The sequence below is a fragment of the Cryptomeria japonica genome, chromosome 9 (assembly GCF_030272615.1).
Source record: "Cryptomeria japonica chromosome 9, Sugi_1.0, whole genome shotgun sequence".
NCBI lineage: Eukaryota > Viridiplantae > Streptophyta > Pinopsida > Cupressales > Cupressaceae > Cryptomeria > Cryptomeria japonica.
The window spans coordinates 504488950-504514729 of record NC_081413.1 but is presented as its reverse complement, the minus strand read 5'-3'; the positions used below and the strand labels follow the sequence as shown (position 1 = coordinate 504514729).

The 25780-nt window shown below is 36.4% G+C and overlaps 1 protein-coding gene across 1 annotated transcript; it reads right to left on the bottom strand.

Annotated features, from left to right (window-relative positions):
* Positions 1 to 17680: 17680 nt before the first annotated feature.
* LOC131048291 (uncharacterized protein At5g41620) lies at positions 17681 to 25338 on the bottom strand. Its single transcript, XM_057982189.2, has 3 exons — positions 24604 to 25338; positions 21457 to 21585; positions 17681 to 20091 (listed from the first exon to the last, which is right to left on the bottom strand). The coding sequence occupies exons 1-3, from the start codon at positions 25003 to 25005 to the stop codon at positions 18454 to 18456; spliced, it is 2169 nt and encodes a 722-aa protein (XP_057838172.2). The 5' UTR covers positions 25006 to 25338; the 3' UTR covers positions 17681 to 18453.
* Between the last annotated feature and the right edge of the window lie 442 nt (positions 25339 to 25780).

The window sequence follows — 25780 nt, the reverse complement described above, 5'->3', positions numbered from 1 at the left end:
GATTCCAACAAGAAGAAGAAGCAATCTAAGTCAAAGCCACAACAAGAAAAAGGACAATCATCCTCTCCATCACAAGAAAATTTTTCATCCTCTTCCAAGAAGGGGACACCACCTAAGAAGGATAAACCAACTTGTGCATATTGCAAGAAGTATGGTCATGATGAACATCGATGCCACACAAAGCAAGTTGATGAGTTAACTAATCTTCTTAAGAAAATCAACATCAACTTGCCATCCGCCTACACAAAGAAGGATTCATCTTCTTCCTCTTCCTCACATTCTAAGGGAAAAGGGCAAGCATTTGTGGCTACGACGGGTTCTTCACAGCAGTGGATACTTGACTCAGGTGCCTCATATCACATGGGTTCTACAAAGGAGAAGTTTTCTTCATTGGAGCAATCTAGGGTACCTCACATTTACATAGGTGATGATACACAAGTAGAGGTTGAAGGGAAAGGTTCAGTTGACATGGATGATGGAACATTTGAGAATGTTCTCTATGTTCCTAACTTGTCTACCAACCCTCTCTCTATCTACCAAATCACTCACTATGGGAATGGGAAAAAGGTTGAGTTTACACTAGATTCAGTTGTGGTAAAGGAACTTGATGATGATGCCTTGGTAGCAATGGGACAAGTCAATGACAACTCAAGGCTTTATTCATTCTCCCACTTTGTACCAAGTTCTCCTTCTAGAGCCTTGCTTACTCATTCAAATTCAGAAAGTAAGCTATGGCATGAACGGTTTGGTCACCTCAACTACCACTATCTTCAACAGCTCAGCATGAAAGACATGGTCACAGGTCTACCTTGAATCAGTTTTTCAGAGGGTGTGTGTTTAGGTTGTTCCATGGGCAAGCACCCTGAGGAGAAGTTTGATAAAGGGAAAGCTTGGAGAGCTTTGGAAGTTCTTCAACTTGTTCACAGCAATGTAGCGGGTCCATTTCCAACACCTTCATTTAGCAACGCTCGCTATGTCCTCACCTTCATTGATGACTACTCCCGCTTCACTTGGGTCTACTTTCTCATTCATAAGAGTGAAGTATTTGACAGATTTCAAGACTTCAAGACTCGTGTGGAGAAACAATTCGAGAAAGTGGTCAAGATTCTTCATACAAATAATGGAAGGGAATATGTGAATAAGAGACTTGAGGATTTTTGTACATTTGAGGGAATTGATCTTCAGCATTCTGTTGCATACACTCCACAGCATAACGGAGTTGCAGAGCGCAAGAATATAACTCTCAAAGAAATGGCTAGTTGTATGATACATGCACGTTCTCTTGATCCCGCCTTTTGGGCAGAGGCTATTAGTTGTGCCACACACATCCAGAATCGGGTTCCTCACAAAGCTTTGCAAGGTATTACTCCTTTCGAGGCTTGGGCTGGTAGGAAACCAATTGTTAGACATTTCAGAGTCTTTGGGTGTCCAGCATGGGCTCGCATACCTCCGCAAAAATGCAAGGCATTGGAACCTCAGAGTTGGCCTTGCATATTTGTTGGATATCCTGAGGGTGTTAAGGCATATAGATTGATGGATCCTGAGACACATGAGGTGTTCATTGAGAGGAGTGTCCACTTTGAGGAAATCTCTCCTAGCTTAGCCTCTCTACCTCCTCCACCTTCCTCCATTGTGGATAGTGATGCTAGTGATTCAGATGATGAGACTCCTTCAACTCTGACTCGCAGGGTTACACCTCTGCAAGGTCCACTTGTAGTTGAGGAGCCTTATTCTCTACCTCCACCTAGACCTCGTTGGGCGACCGACACTTGAGTCCGCGGGTTCTCTTGTTGGGGATCCTTCATATACATGGAGAACTCGATCACAACATCAAGATCTTCCACATGCATTCATTGCAACCACTTCTGATCCATAGACATTTCGAGAAGCATCAAGGGTTCCTGAGTGGGACCAAGGTATGGAGGAAGAGTATAGTTCCTTGATGAGGAACAACACATGGGATTTAGTCCATCTCCCTAAAGGGAGAAAGATGGTTCAATGTAAGTGGATCTATTGGACCAAGTATGTAGCTGATGGTAGTGTGGATAAGTATAAGGCTCGGCTTGTTGTGAAAGGTTTCTCACAGTTTGCGAGTGTTGACTATATTGAGACCTTTGCACCCGTAGCCAAGATTAATTCCATTCGTTTAACACTTACTATTGTTGCAGCTCATGGTTGCATTATACATCAGATGGATGTGAAGAGTGCCTTTCTTCATGGTGATCTTGATGAGGAGATTTATATAGAGCAGCCATGGGGTTTCATCCAGGATACTTCCTTGGTTTGCAGACTAAGGAAATCTCTCTATGGCCTCAAGCAGGCCCCCAGGGATTGGTATGCCAAGATGGATTCCTTTCTTCTCTCAGCAGGGTTCACCAGGTGTCATTCTGATTCAAATGTTTACATTTTGTGATAGGATGACTCTCACTTGATACTTGTGCTCTATGTTGATGATTTGATCATTACAGGGAGCACCGCATCCATCATTAGCAGGGTCAAATCTGCTTTGCATGACAGATTTGCTATGACTGACTTGGGTCTTTTGCACTATTTTCTCGGGATAGAGATTTCACAGTCACCTTCTGGGATTACACTATCGTAGCCCAAGTATGCTCTTGATCTACTTGCACGCTTTCATATGGCTGATTGTAAGCCTGCACCGACTTCCTTTCTTTCAGGAGTCAAGCTTGAGGCTCAGTGTTCTTCTCCACCAGTTGATGCCACTTTGTATCGTCAGCTTGTGGGTAGTCTCATCTACTTGACTCATACATGCCCTGATATTTCATTTGCAATTGGCATGGTTTCTCGCTTCATGCAGGAACCACATGAGCTTCATTGGAAAGTTGCCAAACGCATCCTTCATTACATCCAGGGTACACATCACTATGGGATTCACTATGCAACAGGCACAGGACTTCGCTTGGTTGGTTACACAGACTCTGATTGGGCTGGCGATCTTGATGATCGTAAGTCTACTTCAGGTTACAGTTTTCACCTTGGTTCAAGCCCCATTTGTTGGCAGAGCAAGATGCAACATGCTATTGCTCTCTCTTTGACTGAGGCTGAGTATTGAGGCATTATTAACACAGCGACTGAGACCATTTGGCTTCAGCAGATTCTCACAGAGTTTGGGTTCACCACTCCACAGCCGACAGTTCTACATTGCGACAATCAGAGTGCTATTGCTATCTCGAAGAACCCGGTCCAACACTAGTGGACCAAACACATCGAGATTCATATGCACTATATTTGAGAGCTGATTCAGGAGCAGGTCATTGATTTACAGTATTGTCCTACAGCGGAGTAGGTTGCAGACATATTCTGTAGTACCCTTCCTTGTTTGAACTTATTAGACTCATATTTTATTATTGTTTACTTTTAGTGGATACATTACCATGATGTGTGAATCAGACTTATATGACATTATTTCATGCTTTATCTGGATATGAGATGCATAATTTATTTGTAGTATTTCAGTACTTGTGATTTATGGCATTTTATGGATTATTGCTATGTACTGACACTTTACTTTATCTATGCAATGGGTAATTATATGTTGCATGTCTAAGAGTGTATTGGATGCAAGGGGATGATTTTCCTTCACTCATTTTGGTGAGACATGGAACGTCGCGATTCTCCTTTATTGGTGTGTATGTCGTGCTTTCTATATTGTATATATGCATGTGTGGTTCGGTGATGCAGGATATTGCAGGTACAAGTACCGGGTAGGTACGGGGTATCGTCTCCACCTGGCTTCACAGGTTTGAGCATGCCTTATATTTTCCGATGGAAGTGGAGGAGATAGTAGTTGACCCTATTTTACTCGTTTACACTCGTGTGAGTGTCGTCAGTTGGTCGTCCAGTCAGTTAGTTCGGCCTTCGTATTTTGTCGTTTGATCTTTTTATGAGTATTTGCTTCAGATTTGTTTAGTTTGTGTGTTTTAGTGGATTTGATTAATTAATTAAGTTTATGGAGTTATTTCATAGTTTATTTATATATGCATTCAGATTATAAATTTAATTAATTAAAAAAAGTTATTAAATTAAGTTGCAAGCTGCATGATATTAGAAATATATTTTATTTAAATTTTAGTGAAAAAATAAATTAGATGAATTGCATTTATTGTTTCCTAGAATTTTAAAAGAATAAAAGAATAAAAGAATAAATAAATAAAAGAATTAATTAGAAATTAAAGTATTGCTTTAATTTCTTTATTTAGAAAATTAATTAATTTGCGTGAGAAAAGAAAAGAATGAATAATGATTTTTAATTATTGCATGTTAACTTATCCTTTTGTTAGAAAATTGGAAAAGAAAAGAAAATTGTTTTTATTACTAAATTTAGGTATTTGGAAAAATATATTCAACCTAGAATTTTAGTTTAAAAAGAGGAATAGGTCATTATTTTAGGATACATAGGAAACAGGTCAGGAATTTAGGTGAAGAAATTTATTGGAAGCTTGTTGAAAAGGTTAGGGCTCTTCTACAGATTTCTTCCAGGAAAGCTATACCAGGTTGGGTGGCTTCTTTTGATTGTTGTTTTAAGAAAATAATTGTATTTCTTCTATCTTCTGAATGATGTGTGTGTTAAGATGATTGTCATATCATGTCTGATTAATTTTGTTCTTAGCTAAAGTCCATACCTGAAGTTAATTTCTAGTTTAATGGAAAGAAGTTATTTCTGAGTGTTGTGGATTAAATTTTGGGAGAAAATGGGTTTTACCAGATAAAATATTCCTTTGGTTTGGTATTGGATTTGATATTTTGCTATGGTTGTTCTTGGTATATTGGTGCATCTTTGTATTTTTAGTAGTATATCAAGTTCATGGGAAAATCTGTATTAATTAATTGGTGTTAATTAGATTTCCTAGAAATATATTTTATTGAAAAATCAAATTTAATATTTGTTTGGGTTATTGAAATTTTAATATTTTAGATTATTTTAATTTAATTTTATTGAATTTAAAATAATAATAATAATAATAAAAACGGCGGTAGTAGGCTACCGATGGTAGCAGTGGCTACCGTAAGGTAGCAGGCTACCTACGATAGTACCTGCTACCATGCGGTAGCAGTGCTACCGACGGTAGCACCTGCTACCGTAAGGTAGCATGTACTACCAGCGGTAGTACCTGCTACCATACAATAGCAAGGGGGTTTTATTTTTACTGTTCCCTAAACCAATTTCATGCAAACCGAAAAAAAATACTTTCAGATTTTCGTGCCAGATGTATTAAATTTGGTTTTTAGTTTATATATATATATATAATTAATTAATTTATAGTTTGGATGTTTTCAAAAAAAGCTAGTAAATTTAGAGATTTTATATTTATGCTTGGAGACATTAGGAGATTAATTTTTATGTGCTTAATTTAAACCTTATTGAACAAAATGACAAAATTGATTTATTTGTATTAATATAGTTGTATTTTCTTATTTTCTGGAAAATCTTTAATTGCAAGTTATTTATGCATTTGGTTGTTTTAAGGAAAGATTGTTTATATTAGGATCTTGTGTAAATGGTGTTGCAATCAAGTTTAATTCCGTTGCAATTCTGGTTGAGTTGTCATTGTGTCCTATGTTATTATATCTCCTTGGTTAGGTGTTGTTGTATAACCTTATTGTTGTGGGCCATTGTGTGTTTTGTCCAAATGGTCAATCTTGGGTTAGTGATTGTGTATCCTTCACCTGTGGTTTGTCAGGATTAGTTATGGTTGTCTGTTTCTCTATAGAGTTCTTGTAGAGAGAGACCTTTACTGTTAGTGTCCTATGAGAGAGAGTGGCTTTCGAGTGGGGGTCGTGCCCGAAGTGGATGACAGGATAACTCGTCGAAAGTCAATTAAAAAGTGATAACCTAATAATTGATTAGGGGGTGGGTAGAATAAATATTAATTAAGATAATGTACCTCGTGCATAGGTGTAGTGCTTGTACAGGGCTCATAATGTTACGAGAAGGCCTGGAATGGAAAACTTACCACCTTGTCTTCATGAAAGGATTGGTAGGGTCCGCATGAGACTTAGTTGGAGTCCGAAGCCAAGATAGGTTACCAGGATAGAGATTCGGAACCTAGGAGGCCTACCATGGTAACCATCAAGCTATGTGATGACACTCTCTCCTTAGAGTCACTAATGTTTTGTGAGTTGAGTCACATGGATGTTTGCGGAGTCATGTAGTTCTTTCGTACTTGTCTTATTTTGCTTGCTTGAGGGTTTTCTACTATCTCCTAGCACGGTGGGGTGGTTCCATTTTGGGATCACATGGTCAGGTGGTAGTGCCACTTCCCATCGAATGTTCTGGATTGGATCTTCAGGCGAGGAAAGGCTTCGTTGGTGTATCTTGGTTCGTTGTTCATGTTAGGGTTTCAAGCAGATCCGAAGCAAATATGAACTAACAATTATATGCAGATTTAAATACAAAAGATAAAGAAATAAAATAGGACACAGATAACACAGAGATTTAACGTGGTTCACCCAAAATGGGTTACGTCCACCATACACAGCCGTCCAATCTTTCTTATTATCCAACAAAAATAGTACATGAACATTACCATGCCTTAGCATCCCAGCCGCTTATAACATGCATTTTTAGGGAAACAAACAAAGTCGGCCTTTTTAGGGTTTTATTACAATGTCGGTTTTCATCAACAAAAAAATGGCAAGGATACATATTGAGTGTATAGTACTTTGCTGATCAGTCACCACATTTCAACAGTTCATGTACCGGCTCATGTTCGTGATCATTGTTCAGTTGAGACCTTGTGGTCATTATATCAGACTTTTATGTAACCTTGATATTGTAGCTTTGTAATCCGTGGTATTATTGGAAGCCATGTATTTATGGATATTGTAATATTATGTCAATGGAATGTATGTTAATTCAGTTGCTTTGATCTTATGTATAAATGATTTATGGATAAATTAAATGCATTAGAATACTTTAATGTCTTCATTATAGAATTTAGATGTATGTGTAGCTTTGAACTTAAGTATTTACTTTATCTAATTAAATGGACAATTGGATTAACCATGGTGTTAATATAATCTACGATTAATCTCTGTTGGTAACCCTTAGGAAATCATGTGTTAGTCTTTCACTATGTTATTAGATGTGCAATGGTTATAATTGATGCACTTGTTCTTTAAAAAAAAAATTATTTCACCCTTTAGTTGCCTAGTTGTGTTGTTTTCCTTTAGGGTTCCTAGCGGGGCATTACATATTCACCAAACCTTTCACTGAGAGTAAGTTATAGCAGTTGCGAGCTCTCTTGGGGGTGTGGGATGTGTCATTAGGGAGGGTCAACTGACTTCTCCTTCCTCTCTTATGGAAAGGACTTTTTCCTCTTTGAGGTTTTGTCCTTCTTTGAGAGTCTTTTGTACTTTCATCTCTCTTTTGGGGGGGAGTTTTTTCCCACTGGGTTTTCTCCCTTTCTCCGTTTGTGAGAGATTGCATTGCATAGTTTTGCTTGCATTTGCATATTGTACATGGGTACCTATCATGGCCTAGTAGTCGAGACCCATCTTGCATTGTTGACTTGAGTCTTCATTCCCCTAAGTTGCACTTAAGGGGGGGTGTTGATGTAAATAAATATTCATTATGGATATTATTACACTTTACTTAAGTTAACTTAGGATAATGCATCTCTTTGTAGTTTGGATTTGAGACACTTAGGGAAGTGTGCACATAGGGATAGAGCTTGTAGGAGAAATTTCACCTTTTGTGGTCTTATTTTGCTGTTACACTCCACATTCGGTGGGTCATCCACCTCTTGTGGAATATTATATTACTTCTCCTACCTACCCCTAGTATTTCTTACCTACCCTTGTTTCTCATTGAGCCACATGTCATGATTGTGTGCTCGTACATCCATATGGCCTTGCCTATATAAGCAGGCCTATATTCATTGTATTGGGAATCCAGTTGATCATTTGCATATTGATGAGAATATAGTTTGTTCTTGTCATTCTTTTATCTCTATTTTATACTTTTCATTGTGCCCTTGATCTTGGAAAAATCTCACAAACATAGTTCCAAAAGGCTCAACAGAATAACAAAAATAATATTTATTTTCACTATTCTAATTCTTCCAAAATTATATTAATTTTTTTAAAAATCATATGAAAAACTAGCAAACCTCAAATTCTCCATTAATGAATGCTTGAAAATCTAACATTTTTCAGAAACTAAAAATATTCTTTTGATTTATACATGTACATCAACACTCTTGCATTAAAATTCATATTTTTTTAATTTCTTAAAAAAATTATCTCAAAATATAAGTTTTCAAAAAATTAAAACATGTCACATAAAGGACAAACTTAAATATTTTTAGTAAAATCATGTCATATAACTCCAACTAATATATGGACATTGCTAAAAATAATAATTTCATTTAAAATGCAATTAATATTAAAAACATGTCTTCCTTTACAAGTGAAAAAAAATGGAGAAGAGGCACTTTTCATCCACAACATTTCAACGATCTTTTCCTATCATGAGCAATCACCAAAATTCACTCCATGTGATTTAACTTCAAGAATTTCAATTTCATTTTTAGAAAAAGGTTTTGAGAAGAGTGTCAAGTTCATAGGACTACTGCCACCAGTTGAGATTTGTCAACTCAACCTTAGCCACCAATTATGCCTACGACAACCCCTCGGTTGACTCAAAATAGTTCTAACAATATTGATAAATCTCCCTCATAAAAAGATGCCACCATTACTAACGAGTGGAGGATGGCCCAAAAAAGGAACATTCAAGGTTCTTAATTCATCAAAATGGGCATGCTAATCACTCTTCACCTCCTCCACAACAAGATGTTGCCTCTCCTCTCCCTTATGAGAGACATTGATCCCCTTCAAAGCCAGAAAGTCTTGAAGCTTCTCCACCCACTGTTAGACAAATCTCTAGATCTCCTACCCTTGCTTCAAAAGATGTTAGTCCTTCTGATTATTATATTGCTACTGCTAATCGATTTGATGTTCTACCACAAGAAGAGAACCTTTCCAATTTACCCAATCATGAAGCACTAAATCATGTCTTGGAATGTGAGAGGGGTCTCTCTCCCTCATCGCAAATATGAAGTTAAAGAGGTCATTGTCAAGTGGAAGCTAGATGTCATCTTTCTTCAAGTTGTTAAATTGAATGGTTCTTGGTTTGATGCTTCTCTTTTACACATATGGAGAGATGTTTTTTTTTTCATACGTCACATAGAGAAGGATGAGGTGGTGTTGTGATTGCTTTAGCTCACTGGGAAAGTAAGTATGCCATCGATAAAGGGGAGGACCCCTCACATAATTGTTTGTGGGTCCTTTATCAATGTCGCTTATTGGGTTTTGTTCTATTTATTTTCCTAACAACTAATATGCCTCTTGTAGATTGGGTCATTGGAGGTGATTTTAATATGGTTGAACATCAATCTGATTGTTTTTTATTTTGATTAAAAAAGCAGTGTTAACTAGGGCGCTGACCCTTAACATAGAGACCTCAACCCCTCTACAATTAGCATTAACTATTGCTAATTGTTTTTGAAAAACAACAGTGTTAAGAAGGGCACTAACCCTTTACAAATCCAAAGGCTATCAAATTTAAAATACCAAGTAGGGGTGCAAACCCCAAAAGGACAAAGTCGGACCGACCAAACCAACCTGTCAAACCATCAACAACCCAACCCAAATCAAGAGGGGGGAGAAAACCCCGAATCTTGACCAAGGAGGGCTTGGGAAAGGTTGTTAGATTTTCCTTTCTACCTATGACAAACAACCGTCTAGGCAACACTATCAGTAGGAACTTTCGAAGAAGAAACAAGCGGGGAAGACCCTGCAGAGTCACTTCCAGACTGATGTTGCAAAGCGGCAACTGGTTGTTGCAGCGAAGCAGCAGCAAGAGAAGAATTCGACAAATGGTTGTTGGCAATTATACCAACAACAATCTGATTGTTGTTGGTATAATTGTGTTGAATAATGAAGAATTCGACAAATGGCTCTTTTGTCATAATTCTTTAGGGGTTGTTGATCCTATTTATAAGAAAAATTCCAACCGAATTAAGAATTGGTTTACATGGTCTAATTGTAGGTTTTGAGTTGAGAGGAATCTTAGTAGACTTGATAGGTTTTATATCTCTCCCATCCTAGAATTAGACCATGCTTCCAATGGTTGTTATGTCAAAGTGGATCATTCTACCCTACGTCCATATCACTTTCTACTTAAAGAAGTGGACTATAAGATGCCTTTCAAACTTAATACTTCACATTTGAAAAATCATTCTTGTGTTGTTGCATTGGTCAATGTTTGGAATTCTACTCTTAAGCCTAAAGAAGGTGATTCTTATAGGGTTTGGTGGCAAGAAGCTATCTCAAAATGTGTCATTTTTTTACGTGCTTTTGGTAAAAGAATGGCTTGGAAAAAAAGATGTAATAGAAATCTTTCAATGGAAAGCTATTATAGAAAATTGCTTAATTTAAACCCTAGCAACTCTGTGAAAGGATAGTAGAAAAATCCTGTGTGAAAGCTTTTTCTATGAGAAAGATAAAATGTCGCTTTTGGCCAAACCTTGGCACTCTGATTTTAAACCCCTTTCTAAGAAGTTCAGCAAAATTGCGGTTTGGGTTAGGCTTCCTTACCTTCCTCTCCATTTGTGGGTTGATTCTCTCTTTGAGGAAATTGGTGATGCTATTGGGAGCTTCATTATGGTGGATAATGACTCCTTTGGGCTTTACTGTACTACTTTTGCTCATATTCTGGTTGAGCTAGATGTTTCTAAGGGACTGCCAGCTGAGATTGACATTAATACCTCTTTTGGCAGTTGGGTCCAATCTTTGAATTACGAAGGTATTCCTTTAAAGTGTCGTAGATGCTTTAAAACCGGCCATGTGGCTGGGAATTGTGGGCTTGAGAACAAAAATCTTGTAGCCTCATGGTGGTCGGGGGCTTCTTACCGGCATTACACAGTTAATAAATCTTCGGACACTTCTAAAGAGTCATTGGGTGTTGGGGTTTCTACTTTGGCTGGGTCAGATTCTTTATTGGCAATTAATTCTTCGAACGCCACTATGGATGTTTGCATGATTAAAGATGTTATACAGGTTGTTGTTGTCTCTTCTGCTGAAAATGGTTTGTTGTCTCTTTCCCCGTCAACTACTTCACAGTGTGTTGGCACAACTTCTACCCCATCTGTTGGTTGTGATCTTGTGCCCACAATGGTTGTTGCTCCCTCTTCTCACACTCTTTTTTCCAATCCGGAAAGATCGGTGTTGGGCCCTTCGGATTGGTCAGTTGCGGTAGCTAAAGTTCAAGAAGGATGAATTGTTGTAAAGGGGAAGAATTCAAAGACGTCCAAGCTTTCTTTTGATATGACTCTTCGTTCCCACAAGACCAATTGCAAATCTTGAGGGCCCTTGTAGTTGGTTGTTTGGGCTGGTTTTACTGGCCCTTTCTTTGTATGGGTTGCATGTTGCCTTTAGGGGCAGTCCCTGTTTTTTTTTTGTTGTTCTATCTAGCTGGGCTTTCAATGCTTTATCTATTTTATAATTTGATGCAAAGGGTTTCAGGGCCCCTTCAAAACCTGTTTTTCACTTAATCAAAAACATTGTTGTCCAAACAACTATTTTTGTTATTGAAACTCAAAATCACAAACTTGAATCATATAAAGGGCAGGCGACCAAAATCAAGGCTAGGCTATATTGGATTAATGAAGGAAACAAGGGTACTAAATACCTTTTCAACTAATTAAATTACAAACATAAGGAGTATGTTGGTGCAATAAAAGATGAAAGTGGGTAGGTCCATACTAGATCAAAAGACGTCAAAGGATTGTTTTGAATCTTTATGAAAATCTCTTCAAGGAGGATCCACATTGGTTAGATGTTCAAAATACATTGGAAGACAATGCCAAGGAAATTATTCCTAGGAAAGTAGATTGTGAATATAGTAAATATCTTGATCAGGAACTTTCCATAGAAGATTTGGAATGTGTTTTCTATGGCCCCTAATAAATGTTATGGGATTGATGAATTTTTTATTGAATTTTACCAATTTATGTGGCAGCATATCAAGGAACATTTTTACCTACTTGGAAGCTTTGAGACAGGGTTCATTAGGTCTCGATATTAACAAAGGATTAATTAAGCTTCTTCCTAAAGGTAAAAATGAGAACTCTCTTTCAGGATGGCATCTTATTACATTGCTCAATACATCTTATAAAATTATTGCTAAGGTCCTATCTTTAAAAATTAAACTTGTAGCTAAAGGAATAGTTAGACCTAAGCAAATTGGATTCCTAGGTGGATGCTTCATCCGTGACAATTTAATTATGGCATGGAAAACCAGTGAGTGGGCTTAGCAAACAAGGAAGAATGCTTTACTTGTGAAGCTAGATTTTGACAAGGCATATATATGATAGAATGAGGTGGATATTTATTATCAAGATGGTTGTTCAATGGCTGGGATTTGGTTCCAAAATCTGCAAACATGTTCACATGTTATTTTAGAATGTGAATGCTCAACTTGTTATCAATAATACTCTTACTAATGCATTTCTAGTACAACAATCTTTTAGACAAAGTTGCCCTCAATCTCATTTTCGTTATGTGTTGGTTGCATATGCTCTTGGCTATTTACTACAAAAATACAATCAAATGAAATTAATTACTGGCATCCATATTCCTAACAATGCCAGTGTCCTTAATTCTCATTTTGTCGATGATAGCTTGATGTTTATTCAAAATTTTGAATCAAAATTAACAATGTTTTGGAAGTTTTGGGGTCATTATTCTATTTCGGATTCCAAACTAGCTCACCATAAAACAAAATTTCTCATGACCAGATCAGATCCAATTCCTTATTGGATACCCAAAGAACGAAAGCATGGAAGCAAATTAGACATGGTCATATTACTAGATACTTGGGTATTCCCTTTGGTTTGGGGCTGACATGTAGAATTGGTTTATAGTTAAACTAAAAAAAAAATCTTTAATTGGCGAAACAAAAATCTTTCTCAAACTGACAAAATTCAAGTGATTGAAAGGATTTTTCTAGCCTCCCATGCTTACTACTCCTTCTATTGGATGCCCTCCAAAAAGGGTTATGACGAGTTAAATAAAAATGTTCGGCAATTCTTGTAGTCAAATTGGGAGGGTAACCTAGGTTTAAGGCTTCTTCCTAATTACATTGCATGTAACATAAACAGAAGGGTGGGTTGGGATTGTTGGATCCTAAGACCAAAGGATCTTGTTTATCAACAGAATGGATCACAAAGGTGATTATCAGTGATGAACCTTGGAAACTCCTTGCCTGTCACTAGATCTCTCTTGTGGCTAATAATAACAATTGGCAAAGTGTGGAGTGCATTGACAAGATCTGAATGTCTCCATTTTTTTTGTTTAAGAGCTACCTTTCCTTTGCAATCTATTTGGAAAGCTTGGCAAAAAGTTCACAGTTTCTTAAATTGGAAAGAATCTCTTCAACATGAGTTTAGTTTCAATTCCTCTTCTATTTGATGGAACAAATTATTGCAATATCATGGTCATTCGCTTGTTATTTTCCCCAAGCTCATTGTTTCTTCAAGAGAGGTGAGAAGAAGTTCAGTGATATTTGGGATTTTAATTTACTTGATTGGGTTGAGTGGCAAAATGCCAAGAACTCCTTCAGATTAACAGATAAGTCCAAAGGTTTTATCACATTTGTAAAATCACTGGTACCAATGGAGCTTCTTTTGAAAATTTGCACTCCCCTCCAATGCAATGTTTTCAAGGATTGGTTTTGGCTAGGGAAAATTTCATTTTACTGTTTCCTTTGAAAAAGATTTACTAAAGACTCCTTCCTAATTTTAAACTAAATCGAAGACCAAATGCTAAATGGGGTTGTAAGTTCAAAGAGAGGAAATGGAGGAGCTTAAGTGCTCAAATTTGGACGTCTAAAGCTGAGGCTAGCGCTCAAATTTTGTCATGGAAAATCCTTCACTTTAAACTACTTGTTGGGGACATATTAAAATTCCTAAAAATTACTCTAGCTAGGTGCCCATTTTGCCACGTCTTAAAAGTATAAATCATATTTTTTGGAGCTATTTCTGGGCTAAGAAAAAATGATTTGCTATTTTTATACATTTTCCCGCTATCTTTGATCATGTGCCAAGTTGCAAAGAAGCTTTCTTGGGCATTGGATTCTATAAGAATGTTGTTGTTGATTCAATGAGACAAACTATTTTGAGATCATTTGGAAAAGTAGATGTATAGCTATATTTTCTAACAATATCACTCATTAAGAAGTTGAAATGCTTCAGTTTTACTGTGACATCATGTTACAACTTGCTTTTTTGTGTTTGCAGCTCAAAAAGGAGGTCAATTATAGCAAATGTTTGGAAGAGATCAAATATCAATTTTTGGCAATTGAATGAAGGAGATGTTCAATTTTCTACGCATCTTCAAAAAATCTTCAAATTTTAATGGTTGCTACAAGTTCTATTGCATTTGCAAATAGCTTCCAAATAGTCATGAATATTCATTTGAAAAGTTTATACACGAGTCAACTAGATTAACATCAGTTTATGCAACTACATGATGGAAAGATCGAGTGTACCAAACCAGTGCAAAGCCTCAAGTTTGATTTGCATTCAACATTTTTGTTACATTAGCTGGGTTGCTACAACTAGTTGCCTAGTACAAAACGTCTTTGATTTGTATTCGTCCTCTTTGTTTCACTAGCTAGGTTGGTTGTATTGTAATGTGTACCCAGCTGAATTGTTACAACTGATGGTATCTCTTTAGGACTGCCTACTTGCTATCTCTGTGTTATTATGTTGATGTGCTTGGCTTATTTCTTTCTTGCAGTCTTTTTAGACTGCTTTTTATTTTTTTTGTAATTTTTATCAGTTTTAATTGGTAATAAAAGAGTTTTATTTTTTTTTTCAAAATAAAAAAATTGAATAATAAGTATGAATAGTCATTTTTAAATGCTTTTTTTCTTTATTTTCTATTTTATTTCTTTGATTTTCACTATAAAACTCTTTTCCCCCACAAAATAACTTTTTAGCATATAAGTTAAAATGTTTAATCATTTTTAAGGATAGAAAGAAAAAATTTATTTTATTTTATTATTATCATTTTAATTTTTAAATAAAGAAATTGTTTCCTATTCCTTATTTAATTGACAAATTCCAACCAATGAATTGATTTCAAATAACAATTAAACTAATTATAACAATTTAAATACAACTTATGATACAATTCCTCTTTTCCTTTCCAATTTTTTTAATTCCCAATGCATCGAAGGTTATTAACACGCAATATTCAGCCTTTAAAATACAATTGCATGCAAACAAAAGAATAAACAACTACAACTAGAATTACATATGTATATGTTTCCCACAACATACAGATTCATAATGTGACACCAATTTGAATCCAAAGCTCAAAAGTAAAATTCAACTCATCCCAAAGTGACATTTCCAATACAACTACTGTTAAAAATAACACAAAGTGACCTCTCCAATACTACTACTGTTAAAAAAAATAACAACAAAGTGACATCTCCAACATCTCCAATACTACTACTGTTAAAAAAATAAAAGGTCTGCATTTTTAAGTAGAAAAATAACTCTATACCTACACACTTAATTCAAACATCAAACATACCTACACCATATATATAATAGCCATAACAATATAAAATCAACTAATGAAGTACACATTTTTTTTAAACTGTGGAAGGTACACCACATAAATCGTATACTACCTTGAGGAAATCTTAATGTCACTACGTATCATGTATACTTAGAAATACAATATCCTATAATTATCCAAAATGCCAACACAATAATAAAGTATAATGATCATCAAAACTAAATCCATAATCATAAATTAAACAAGGGCAAATGCCACAAACATTACGCATTATCCCACATAACTAACAAAGTTTCATCCATCCATAAGAGATCATTTGTATGATAAAATGACAGCAAGAGGACAGATATTTATCTCATTTTGCTACCTTAGAGCAAATCTAACATTCTTTATCAACTTGAGATATGTTGTAAACAGAATTTCTTTGCACTACAATAGCAAGACACTTCTCAATGTATTTTTTTTTAACATAACAAGACTTACAAGGGGTGTGTTACAGAAGCATTATGAGCATCTAATCCCAGCAAGAAATCTGCTGCTACTGAAAAAAGTCGCATTCTACAATAGGAGGTTTAAACATTTATTGAACTGAAAGGCCCCTACTTAATCTATTCTTGTCTAACCTAGCTCTTTTTTCAAAAAGGAAATAGGAAGGACAAATGATGGCTTCTATTTTACATGATATAACTCAATTCATAGTATTTTTCATTGGATATTCTTAGATTTTTTCCCTACGGCCATGACTGCTTTTATTGATTTGCTTTGGCTGCTACCCTTTTAACATTTTTTACCATCAATGGAGAATAAGGATATCTGTTTTACCCTTTTAGAACTTTTTCCCAATAGAACATCCAAAAGGATAAGGAGATGTTCAAGTGCTAGACTCATTATTCAAAAAGGAAGTTGCAAACATATTTCATGATGACAAATTTTAGTAAGGCTATGGTCCCATGGAAGAGGTTGGGGTTACCTAATTTTTAGGAGCCTTTGACAATTGGTCCTGCAGATTTATAGCAGCAGGGGATGCTAAAAAATTTAGCTCAGAATTTTTTGGAAGTGGCAGCTCCATGGAATATTTTAGTAGCAGCAAATGCAAATGATTGCAGATCCCTTCTAATGGTGCTATGTAGGTCATAAAAACTCTACATTAATAGGCAAAATTTCCAGCTGCACCCAAAAGGCAGATGGTAGAAATCTGAGAACAAAAAAATGATGGCTCCAATTTTGCAAGAAAAGGTTCCAATTTATTCTATCGCTTTTTTTTAAAGTTTTCCCCATCTCATTAGACCTCCCCCGCTCAATTAAAATAGATCTTGAAGTCCCTACATGGGACCGCTTCCTAATTATATTCAACATTTGCATTGAACTCCAGAGCAGATAATAGAAATGCAAATATTTAATGCATAATTTTAAACCAGAAATCTTGCCGCTCCAGGTCAATAAAAGACTTGGGTCCTCAAAGGCATATTGATACAAAGGCAAAAATTGCGTGACTAGTTTAGAAGGGCATGGCAGAGCCATTTCTCATAGGCCCCATGAAAAACAAATATATCAATCAATAGTAAGCTACCCAAGAAAGATAATATAGTAAGCTACCCAAGAAAGATAATATCCAAAAAAAGATGCAACCAAATCATCCCTGAAAAACGTTATTACCGCAAGTACAAACACTATTGTGATCATTTGAACATAGAATTTTATACACTCCAACAATTGTAGAGAAACCAAGACAATTTGGAAGCAAGAAAACTACTGTCTTGGTGCAAAGGTACAATATAACTAGTTGAGGATGACATGGCAAAGACACTTCTGATCAACCCTTCTAACATACACATCTCGATCAATAGTAAGCTATTACATAAAGACGATATCCTGGTAAGGCTAAATTTGTGGAATCCTTGAAAAGTGTCACTATGCTACTATGATTATTTGAACTTGGAATGTTATCTACTTACAGCAACAGTAACAGATATACCAAGAGATTTTGAAGGCAAACATAAGTAGTATCTTGATGCAAAAGTACAAGATGGCTTCGAAGGCCAGAAAATTTTACCACTGTCAAAAGTGATAGCAAGAGAGATGTTATGCTACTGCTTATAGATAAATGGCTCAAGTGCAATACAAAGCCTGCATTTTTACATCACCCCGAATATGTGCAATTTTAAAAAGCTGCATCTGAAAAATTGATCCCATAGATTGACCAGCCAAAACATAAGCAGATGAAGATTGTACGGATGCAAGAGAAGACTAAACACGAGTTTGGCTGAGAAGTTGTATCAAGGATTAAGTTTCTAGTTCGAGGAATCGATCACATAGATTGACAGACGTAAACATAAGCAGGTAAAGATTGTACAGAGGCTATAGGAGACTAAACATGAGTTTGGCTGATAAGTTGTATCAAGAATAAGTTTCTTGCATATTCCCCAGAACTCACCTTCAAGTAGCGAAGGATGCACGTTAATTTCATTTGACAAAACTTTCTCATTTACAAAAGTAAATGATGTACAAACAGTTGCAGAGTGAATGCACCATGCAGTAGTTTGACATCTGAAAAATGCATATTCCTGCACTAGCACGTGAACAGCAAATAACACACACATGGACACACCACCCTATCATAGAGCCAATGCTAAGATAAAGAATGCTGTTGATGGGCAGGTTCAGGGATGAGGTCTTGCATATATGACAAGACAAAGATGGCAGTTCCCTGATATGTATCCAAAAGTAACTAAGGGCATTATTTGGCTTCCAAATCTCTTGATTCATTGGCGCTTTTGCTTGAGCAGAAGCTCCTCCACAAGAGCAATTCCTTGTCCATAAGGTGCCTTATAATAGAAACTAGAGGCCCTTTGAACTTCTCAAGCGGGCCTGCTGGCCTTCTAATCTTGCTTCTAGTAACTTTGCCTTCAAACTGTTTTCCCGAATACCTTTAGACCGATCAAAAGAATTTTTGAATCTTTCAGAATCAGGAGAAGCATGATGATGACTCCACTGGCGTGTTGGGCTAGCTAATCCATGCATGGGTGCTAAGCCAGTATCTAATAGGTGGTCTATGCCACTGCCAACAGATTGAAACCTCCATGATGTCTGACTTGGATAGAAGTCAGTCATATTATCTGGATCCTGCTTTACAACACTGCATTCTGATTGAACTGATTCAGTCCTGGCTAAATTATTGCTTCCATGCTTTGACATTTTCCCTTGATCTTGGGTGTCATTTCCCAGGTTTTTCTTGCTATTCATTCCCTCCTGAGCATGCTTTCCTTCAATCTGAGAAGACCTATTGATTAAATCCTGCTTGTTTGCTTTTGCTCTGCCCCCTTCTGCTAACCTCATAATATCTACCTGGCTGCCTTTGAACTTCTCCAATAAATGTGTTTTGTTTCTATGCCATGACCTAGCACTCCCTAAGTGATCTTCAATTGATATCTGCTGCTCACCGGACTTATCACCCTTGGAATCTTCCTGGAATGATATCTTTTGTTCGCGTGATTTTCGACCCTTTATTTTCTCCATGCTTCCAACAGATGCATATCCCCATTTGTAACTTCTAATATTATTATCATCTGCATTATCCCTATTTATTTCAAGGGAACGAAGGTCACTATCTGCAGAGTCTTCATCGCCAGCATCTTGAGGTGCACTTACAGTCCCATTTAAGTGCATCGATTCAAGTGATTGTCTTCGGAACATATCTGTGTGTCTATCATCCTTCTGATACTGCATCTCATTCCTGAAGTTGTTAGCTCTTTTTGCTTTCAAAAAGGACTCTAGTTCAGTTCTCAGCCTATCTATAATTTCATTTTTTTCATCAGGATCAAAACGAGCTTCAGCCAGCTTCATTTGAATCCTTTCTTCCCTCCAGATTTCAGCCAACTGAAGAATTTGCTGTCCACTTGCAGCCTCCTTTCTAACACTGGCTGATTCCTCTTTTTCATCATCTGCCTCTAAATTATCCTCCAGAATTTCTTTTGTCAATTCATCACAGAAATCCTCCATTAATTCTCTGGATTTCCTATCCCTTTCCATGTCTTGCAATGCCTTTGCAAATGCTGTTTTTATTTCAGCGATCTCTCGTGCTAGCTTTCTGTGTAGGCTTTCTGATCTCCTTCGTAGCTTCCTTTCATCTTCAAGTTCTTCCCTGACAGATTGAACAGCTGCTCTAATTTTATCTTGCTCCTTGCTTTTCCATACCATCTTCTCATCTGCAATTCTTTTGATTAAGTTATCAATTTGGTGACGATCAGCTTTCTGCTCTTGCATCAACTCTTGTACCCGGGCTCGAGCATGGTCTAACTCCACTCGTAATGCTGTTACCAAGGACATACTTGATGAATGCTGCTCTTCAAGGCTCCATATACGGTTCAAGACCTTCAACAACTCTGTCGAAGTTGCCAGACTATAGCCTGATTCTCTTGGTCGTATCTTTAGGTCCAGTGAGCTTGTTGGGGTGATTGCTTGATTATGAGCTCCAACCTGCCACAAAATATATGAATAAATCTTAAAAGGCTCAAAAAAAAGTTTAAAAAAAGAAATTATCATTGAAAAGGTATTCCATTTGTGCATACGTGGTCTAATGGTTAGATTTATTCAGCAAGTTATCCCTGGTTCATGTCCTGTGGTGAGCATTTGTTATTGATTATGATACTTAGTGCACAAAGGTTGGCCCGAAGTGGACAATGCATTGTATTGTACAGGTAGGGACCCCATTAAAAAACCCTATCTAATTAAATCCAAGAAAAGGTTATTCAATTTGCAATCAGTCTGAAGTAGCATTAGGCCTATAAGATTAAAGCTTGAATAGCCCCCCAAGCAAATGACTGTGGATCTCAAACTAACTGCTTACAGATATGATACATTAACCTGAACAATTTCTCTCGTGTCAATTTCTCTTGTGTACACCAAATACAAGCATTTCATAAAGGTGATGACAGTTCAGATGGATATTGCTGCAGAACAAATCTTGATTTTTATATCAATGTATGCTCAGAACAAAGGTAGTTTATGGGTTTGTTTCTCCCATTCAGTTTATCCATGTTACCGTAAACTTTAAATGGCAATATGGGGTTGCCTCTTGACACATTTCTAAAAGAGGACAGCTCAGAGGCTGCCTAAAATATTCGAACTGTTTTCCTTAACCATGCCGCTCTAGTATGACTAGTTGCAGAGATGGTAGGCCTGTTTGGTAGCATCCACGTCATATAACCATTCATACACAAAAGCCAACTTCATTTTCAATGCCCCCAACTACTGTGTCATCAAAACCTATATGTTCAGGTAAGGGCTCAAAGGAGCGTGCATATTGGTAACAGAAAACCGCCAGATGACTTTAAGTAGCTCAAAAGATAATCACGTCCCAGTGCAGGAGCATTCTAACAAACTACAAAGTTAATATATAATGCTTAATGATTAAAAGATATAATATATTTTTAGGGAGTGGAACTGAATAGAAATAAAGAAGCAGAATTTTTAGTGGATGAGGAGAAGAGTAAAGCAGGATATATTTATTTCAATTTTTTTCCCTATTTTATTTGTGTGGAATTAGGAGCCAAGTTTTTCTGTAAGTTTTGATTTAATCTTCCAATAAAGACACGAGGAATAAACAAGTAATTTTTTTGGTTGTGTTTGCCTCCTTCAAATTAAGAGAAACTGTCATTGTGATTTACCATTGTATTGATTAAGACGCCAGAGGACTAAGAAAAACAGTGATCATACAGGTATTAGTACTGGAACAGTGCTGCTGCATCAGTTGGTATCAGAACTGCTGTATCATTTTTTATATCAGAGCTACTACACTACATCCATTCTGAAACCAAAAAGGTAAAGGGATAAGTACAGTACCTCTACCGAGCTGCTACAGCTTGCTGGTGATAGGGGCTGTAGAGCACCACCATTTCTGTCAATAGATCCTTGCTGCTGTATCAATGAGAAAGCAATTTGTTTTCTGAGGCTACCATTACTTGGTGCTACCTGAAGTTCCCAGTGAATCGTAAGTATGTGTATAAAAATTAAACCCATATAAAAATGTCTGCCAAAATATATGTACAACTTCAAAGCATAGTGACAAAAAGAGGCAACAATAAAGCTATGTAAACTAGTAGACGCGGCATGAAAGATAAATCATGTACACAAACTGCAAGTATCCACTAATTCCTGAAAAGGAGTAAAAATATAGAAAATTTACAAGTCAAATAACTGAACAATTCATAGTCAAGAATGTGACACATCAACATTGTCTCAGAATCCATAGCCATGAACGGGATATATAAATATTTTCTCAGTAAATTGACAGAATTCTAATATAAGAATTTGGCATCATCATGACTGCAACATGATTGAAGATGTGGAAAACATACATTACTATTTAAAACCTGTAAAATGCACAATTTCCAGCATTAACATACTTACCGAGACTATTTATAACAATAGAAATGAAATCAATTTCACTCTTAAAGCCAATGCTAAACAATAGGTCAGGATGATCGCTTGGGAAAATAAATCATATACAGATAAGTCATATATTCAACCTTTCAAACTATCATATGTCAATCTCCAAACTAAGTTATCAAGCAAAGGTGAGAAACAAAGTTGAAAAATTTATCGAAGTATTTCCTGAAATATGCAGATGAATGGATGTCAATATAGATGCCATGTTGTGAATATCAACATGTACATTGTAAACATATGGTTAAATCCAAATTGGTTGTCCTACTAAGTATGCAATGAGCAGATTACTCAATTTTGAATAAGTGACAAGAGAACAAGACGGAACCTAAGGAATAATAAATGCATTGTAACAACTTCAGAAATTCATTATAGAGAGAGATATATAGGTTTAAACTTTTTTAATTTTTTTCCCAACTGATGAGTTGATTAATACATCATTAGTTGGAGAGCTTGTCAAAAATAGAGCTTGTCAAAAATAGATCACAATGAGAGTAATTCAAGTAATTTCTATCAAGAAGAAATTACACTCGATAAAACAGAAAGACCAAAAGGGTTATACATGATTTGTAACAAAATGAACTCAACTAGGTGTGCTTAGAAAAAAAATATTGCTTGATTAGGTACCTCCACAGACCAAAAATATAGGCCGATATGTAAAAGCTGCAACCATAGCAAAATATTGCTTTAAAAAAAGCTCCAACTAATCAGTAGACCAACTTGAAAACTCTACAATAGCTCAAAAAAGTTGACTAAAATGTTTTAAGGAATCACCTAACTCACACTGGCTATAGAAAAATTCTAAAATAAGTACACAAAGAGTTGATTCCACTTCATTTACACGAGAAGCAAATCAAACTCAAATGTACCCTATGACTCGTGAATCGTACTATAAATATGCTCTTATCAATTGCTTAATTATTGATATAAATTGTAAAGTTTCTAGAAACGGTTGTGGATAGCTTTCTTTTTAACATCAATGTTTTGGATCACATTCCATGATCCATCACCAGGAAGAGGATGAAAATACACAGCTGTTTCCAGCAACTTTACAATTTATGTTATAGACTGTGGAAATACTAGGTTTTAATCATTGAAAGTCAAACGAAGCCTTTGCCTTCAATCTTATTTGGTGACGATCTAACAATAGATGCATTCTAAAGCATTCATATCTATATAATCTCTATCCATGACCATTCTCCAAAAATAAGTGAGAAAACACATGATAAGGACCTTTAGGTGACTATAGGCACAAAAAGGCATAAGGGCTGAATGTGAGATTTAAGAAGTCAGCCAATTTAAAGCCATTGAGTTCTCGTACCCTTTCACTGATATTTTGCACAACAACACTGATTTCATTAAACATCCTACACCATGATGATTTGGTATGTATTCTTTGAAATTATAAATGAGAGATTACAGTTTCCATACTCAGGAGAACAAGAAAGCAGCATTGTTTTTTTCTGAGCTTCGTTAACTCAAAATCAAATCCACAGCCCCAATCAAGCAGAGAATTCAACAAATATCAAGCACCCAAGTGAACAAACACAAAAACACAGCAAAACCATTCTTTATTTCACTCTAAAATCATGAAACGAGCTCCTAATATGAAATATCAAATATTTAGACTTTTGTTTACGAGCAGGATCCCTATATGATTTAAAGATTATCACACACTGATCCCAAATGCCTCTCAGTAGAAATGAACGAGAAAAGGAAATAATGAAAAATGAATAAACTCTTTCCATTGATGATTTAACATAAAATCTACAGCTCCACTCCGATCCAAATTCAAGAAACTTTCAATATCCACATGAACAGAACAAAAAAGCTCATGTCATCCCAGGATTCAAAATACAGTACATCTCCAGTCAAAACTAATTCAAGAAACATCGAATACTGCATGAACAAACACCAACACACAACAAACCCACTAATTATTTCACAACAACGACACTAACTACTCAAACACCAAACCAATTCCAATCCATCCAAATTAAAGTGACTTCAAACCACCCACATCCACATCCACGAAAAAAGCATTACATTCAACAAAAATACTCACTTCATCCATGAACAAACACCAACACACAACAAACCCACTAATTATTTCACAACAACGACACTAACTACTCAAACACCAAACCAATTCCAATCCATCCAAATTAAAGTGACTTCAAACCACCCACATCCACATCCACGAAAAAAGCATTACATTCAACAAAAATACTCACTTCATCCAACGATTCAAACCCAAGACCACAACTTCAATGCAATCATATTCAACAAAAGCCAAACCCCCCACACATACAAACACAAAAAACATACCAAACCCACTAATCATTTCACTATAACAACACAAAATCAACTTCACATCACCTCGCCATTCACAACCAAAACACACCTTCAATGAAATCGAATTCAACAAACAACAATGCGCTCACATTCATACAAACACCGAACCCACTAATAATTCCACCACACCAACACAAAATATTCAAAAAACAAAAAACAAATACCCCATTGATCTTCAGAAACCCTTACCTGAAGCCTGGGACTGTGAGGAGGATCAGCAAGATGCGAAGGCAACTGCAGCAGCTGCGATCTATCTTTTCCTCCTCCATCCCTTCCAGAAAGCCTCCCACTTTTCTTCATTCCCCCTGAAATTACCGGGATCTCCTGCAACTCCCACAAATTAGCAGCCAGCTTTCTTGCAGAAACACACTCTTTTCTCATTACCGTTGAGGGGCGGGGCTCCTCTTCTACTCCAAAACCCCTCAACCCATTATCATCATTACCATCGTCAAAAGACATAATGGGCGTGGTGCAGGGCCCGCCCCTTTTCCCTACAAAAAATGCGCGCTTCAACTTTATAGCACTGTTTGCTTTCGAACTTGCTGGCGAGGATGAATAGTAACCATAAGCCGCTCTTCGCTTCTTCTGCATAATTTCTATTGCATTACGCTACTCTATATACTTACACTGATGTATACTGTATAATCACTGCATCTCTACCCCACAAGACCTCATTTTTGACTCATTTAGGAGCCAAATTTTCTCCATCCCACAACTTCGAGTCAGCTCGAGACGACCCATGACGTAGATTTTTGCAGTTCTTTTGCAGAAACTTCGATCTTCAGGATGGAGTGTGACAACTATCACTGTACGAATACTATGCATTGTAATTGTTCACCCGTTTATACCCTTTTTATACTGAGCTCTGATTTTTTTTTCCCTCTTTTCTTTTTTTTTCTGTGAGTCGTGACTACATTTTTCTTGGATTTCAGAATTTGTCGGTATTTATTGAAAGCGGAAAATGAAAAGGAATCCGGAGCGGATTTGAAATGGGCAAATTAATTAGATTTGAATCCACGCTGGATTGTGTGGAGCCACGTGAGCATAGGCGAAAATTTAGCACGGGTTTTTACGGGTGTATGCGACACCTGGCAATTTGACTTGGGGCAAGTAGATTTTGATGGTTTGCACATTATATGAATATTGTATAAGAAATGGTTTATGCTTTTCCCGTGCTTTTTAATATTGGCTTATCATGTGTGCATAAAGTTGTATAAGGGTATTTTATATGTATTTAATAAGGGTATAAAGTTGTTATAAGGGTATTTTATTTATAGTTATATGGGATAAAAACATTCTTTGTAATAAACAGCAATTATTAGGCTTTATTTTCTTTAGAAATATATCGGAATTATATTCATATATG

Excerpts from the sequence above, each read along its gene's own strand:
- LOC131048291 (XM_057982189.2), bottom strand. The coding sequence starts at position 25,005 with ATGCAGAAGAAGCGAAGAGCGGCTTATGGTTACTATTCATCCTCGCCA. Across the intron at positions 21,586-24,603 it reads CTCACAGTCCCAGGCTTCAG|GTAGCACCAAGTAATGGTAG; the intron begins GTAAGGGTTTCT and ends TGGGAACTTCAG. Across the intron at positions 20,092-21,456 it reads GCTGTAGCAGCTCGGTAGAG|GTTGGAGCTCATAATCAAGC; the intron begins GTACTGTACTTA and ends ATTTTGTGGCAG.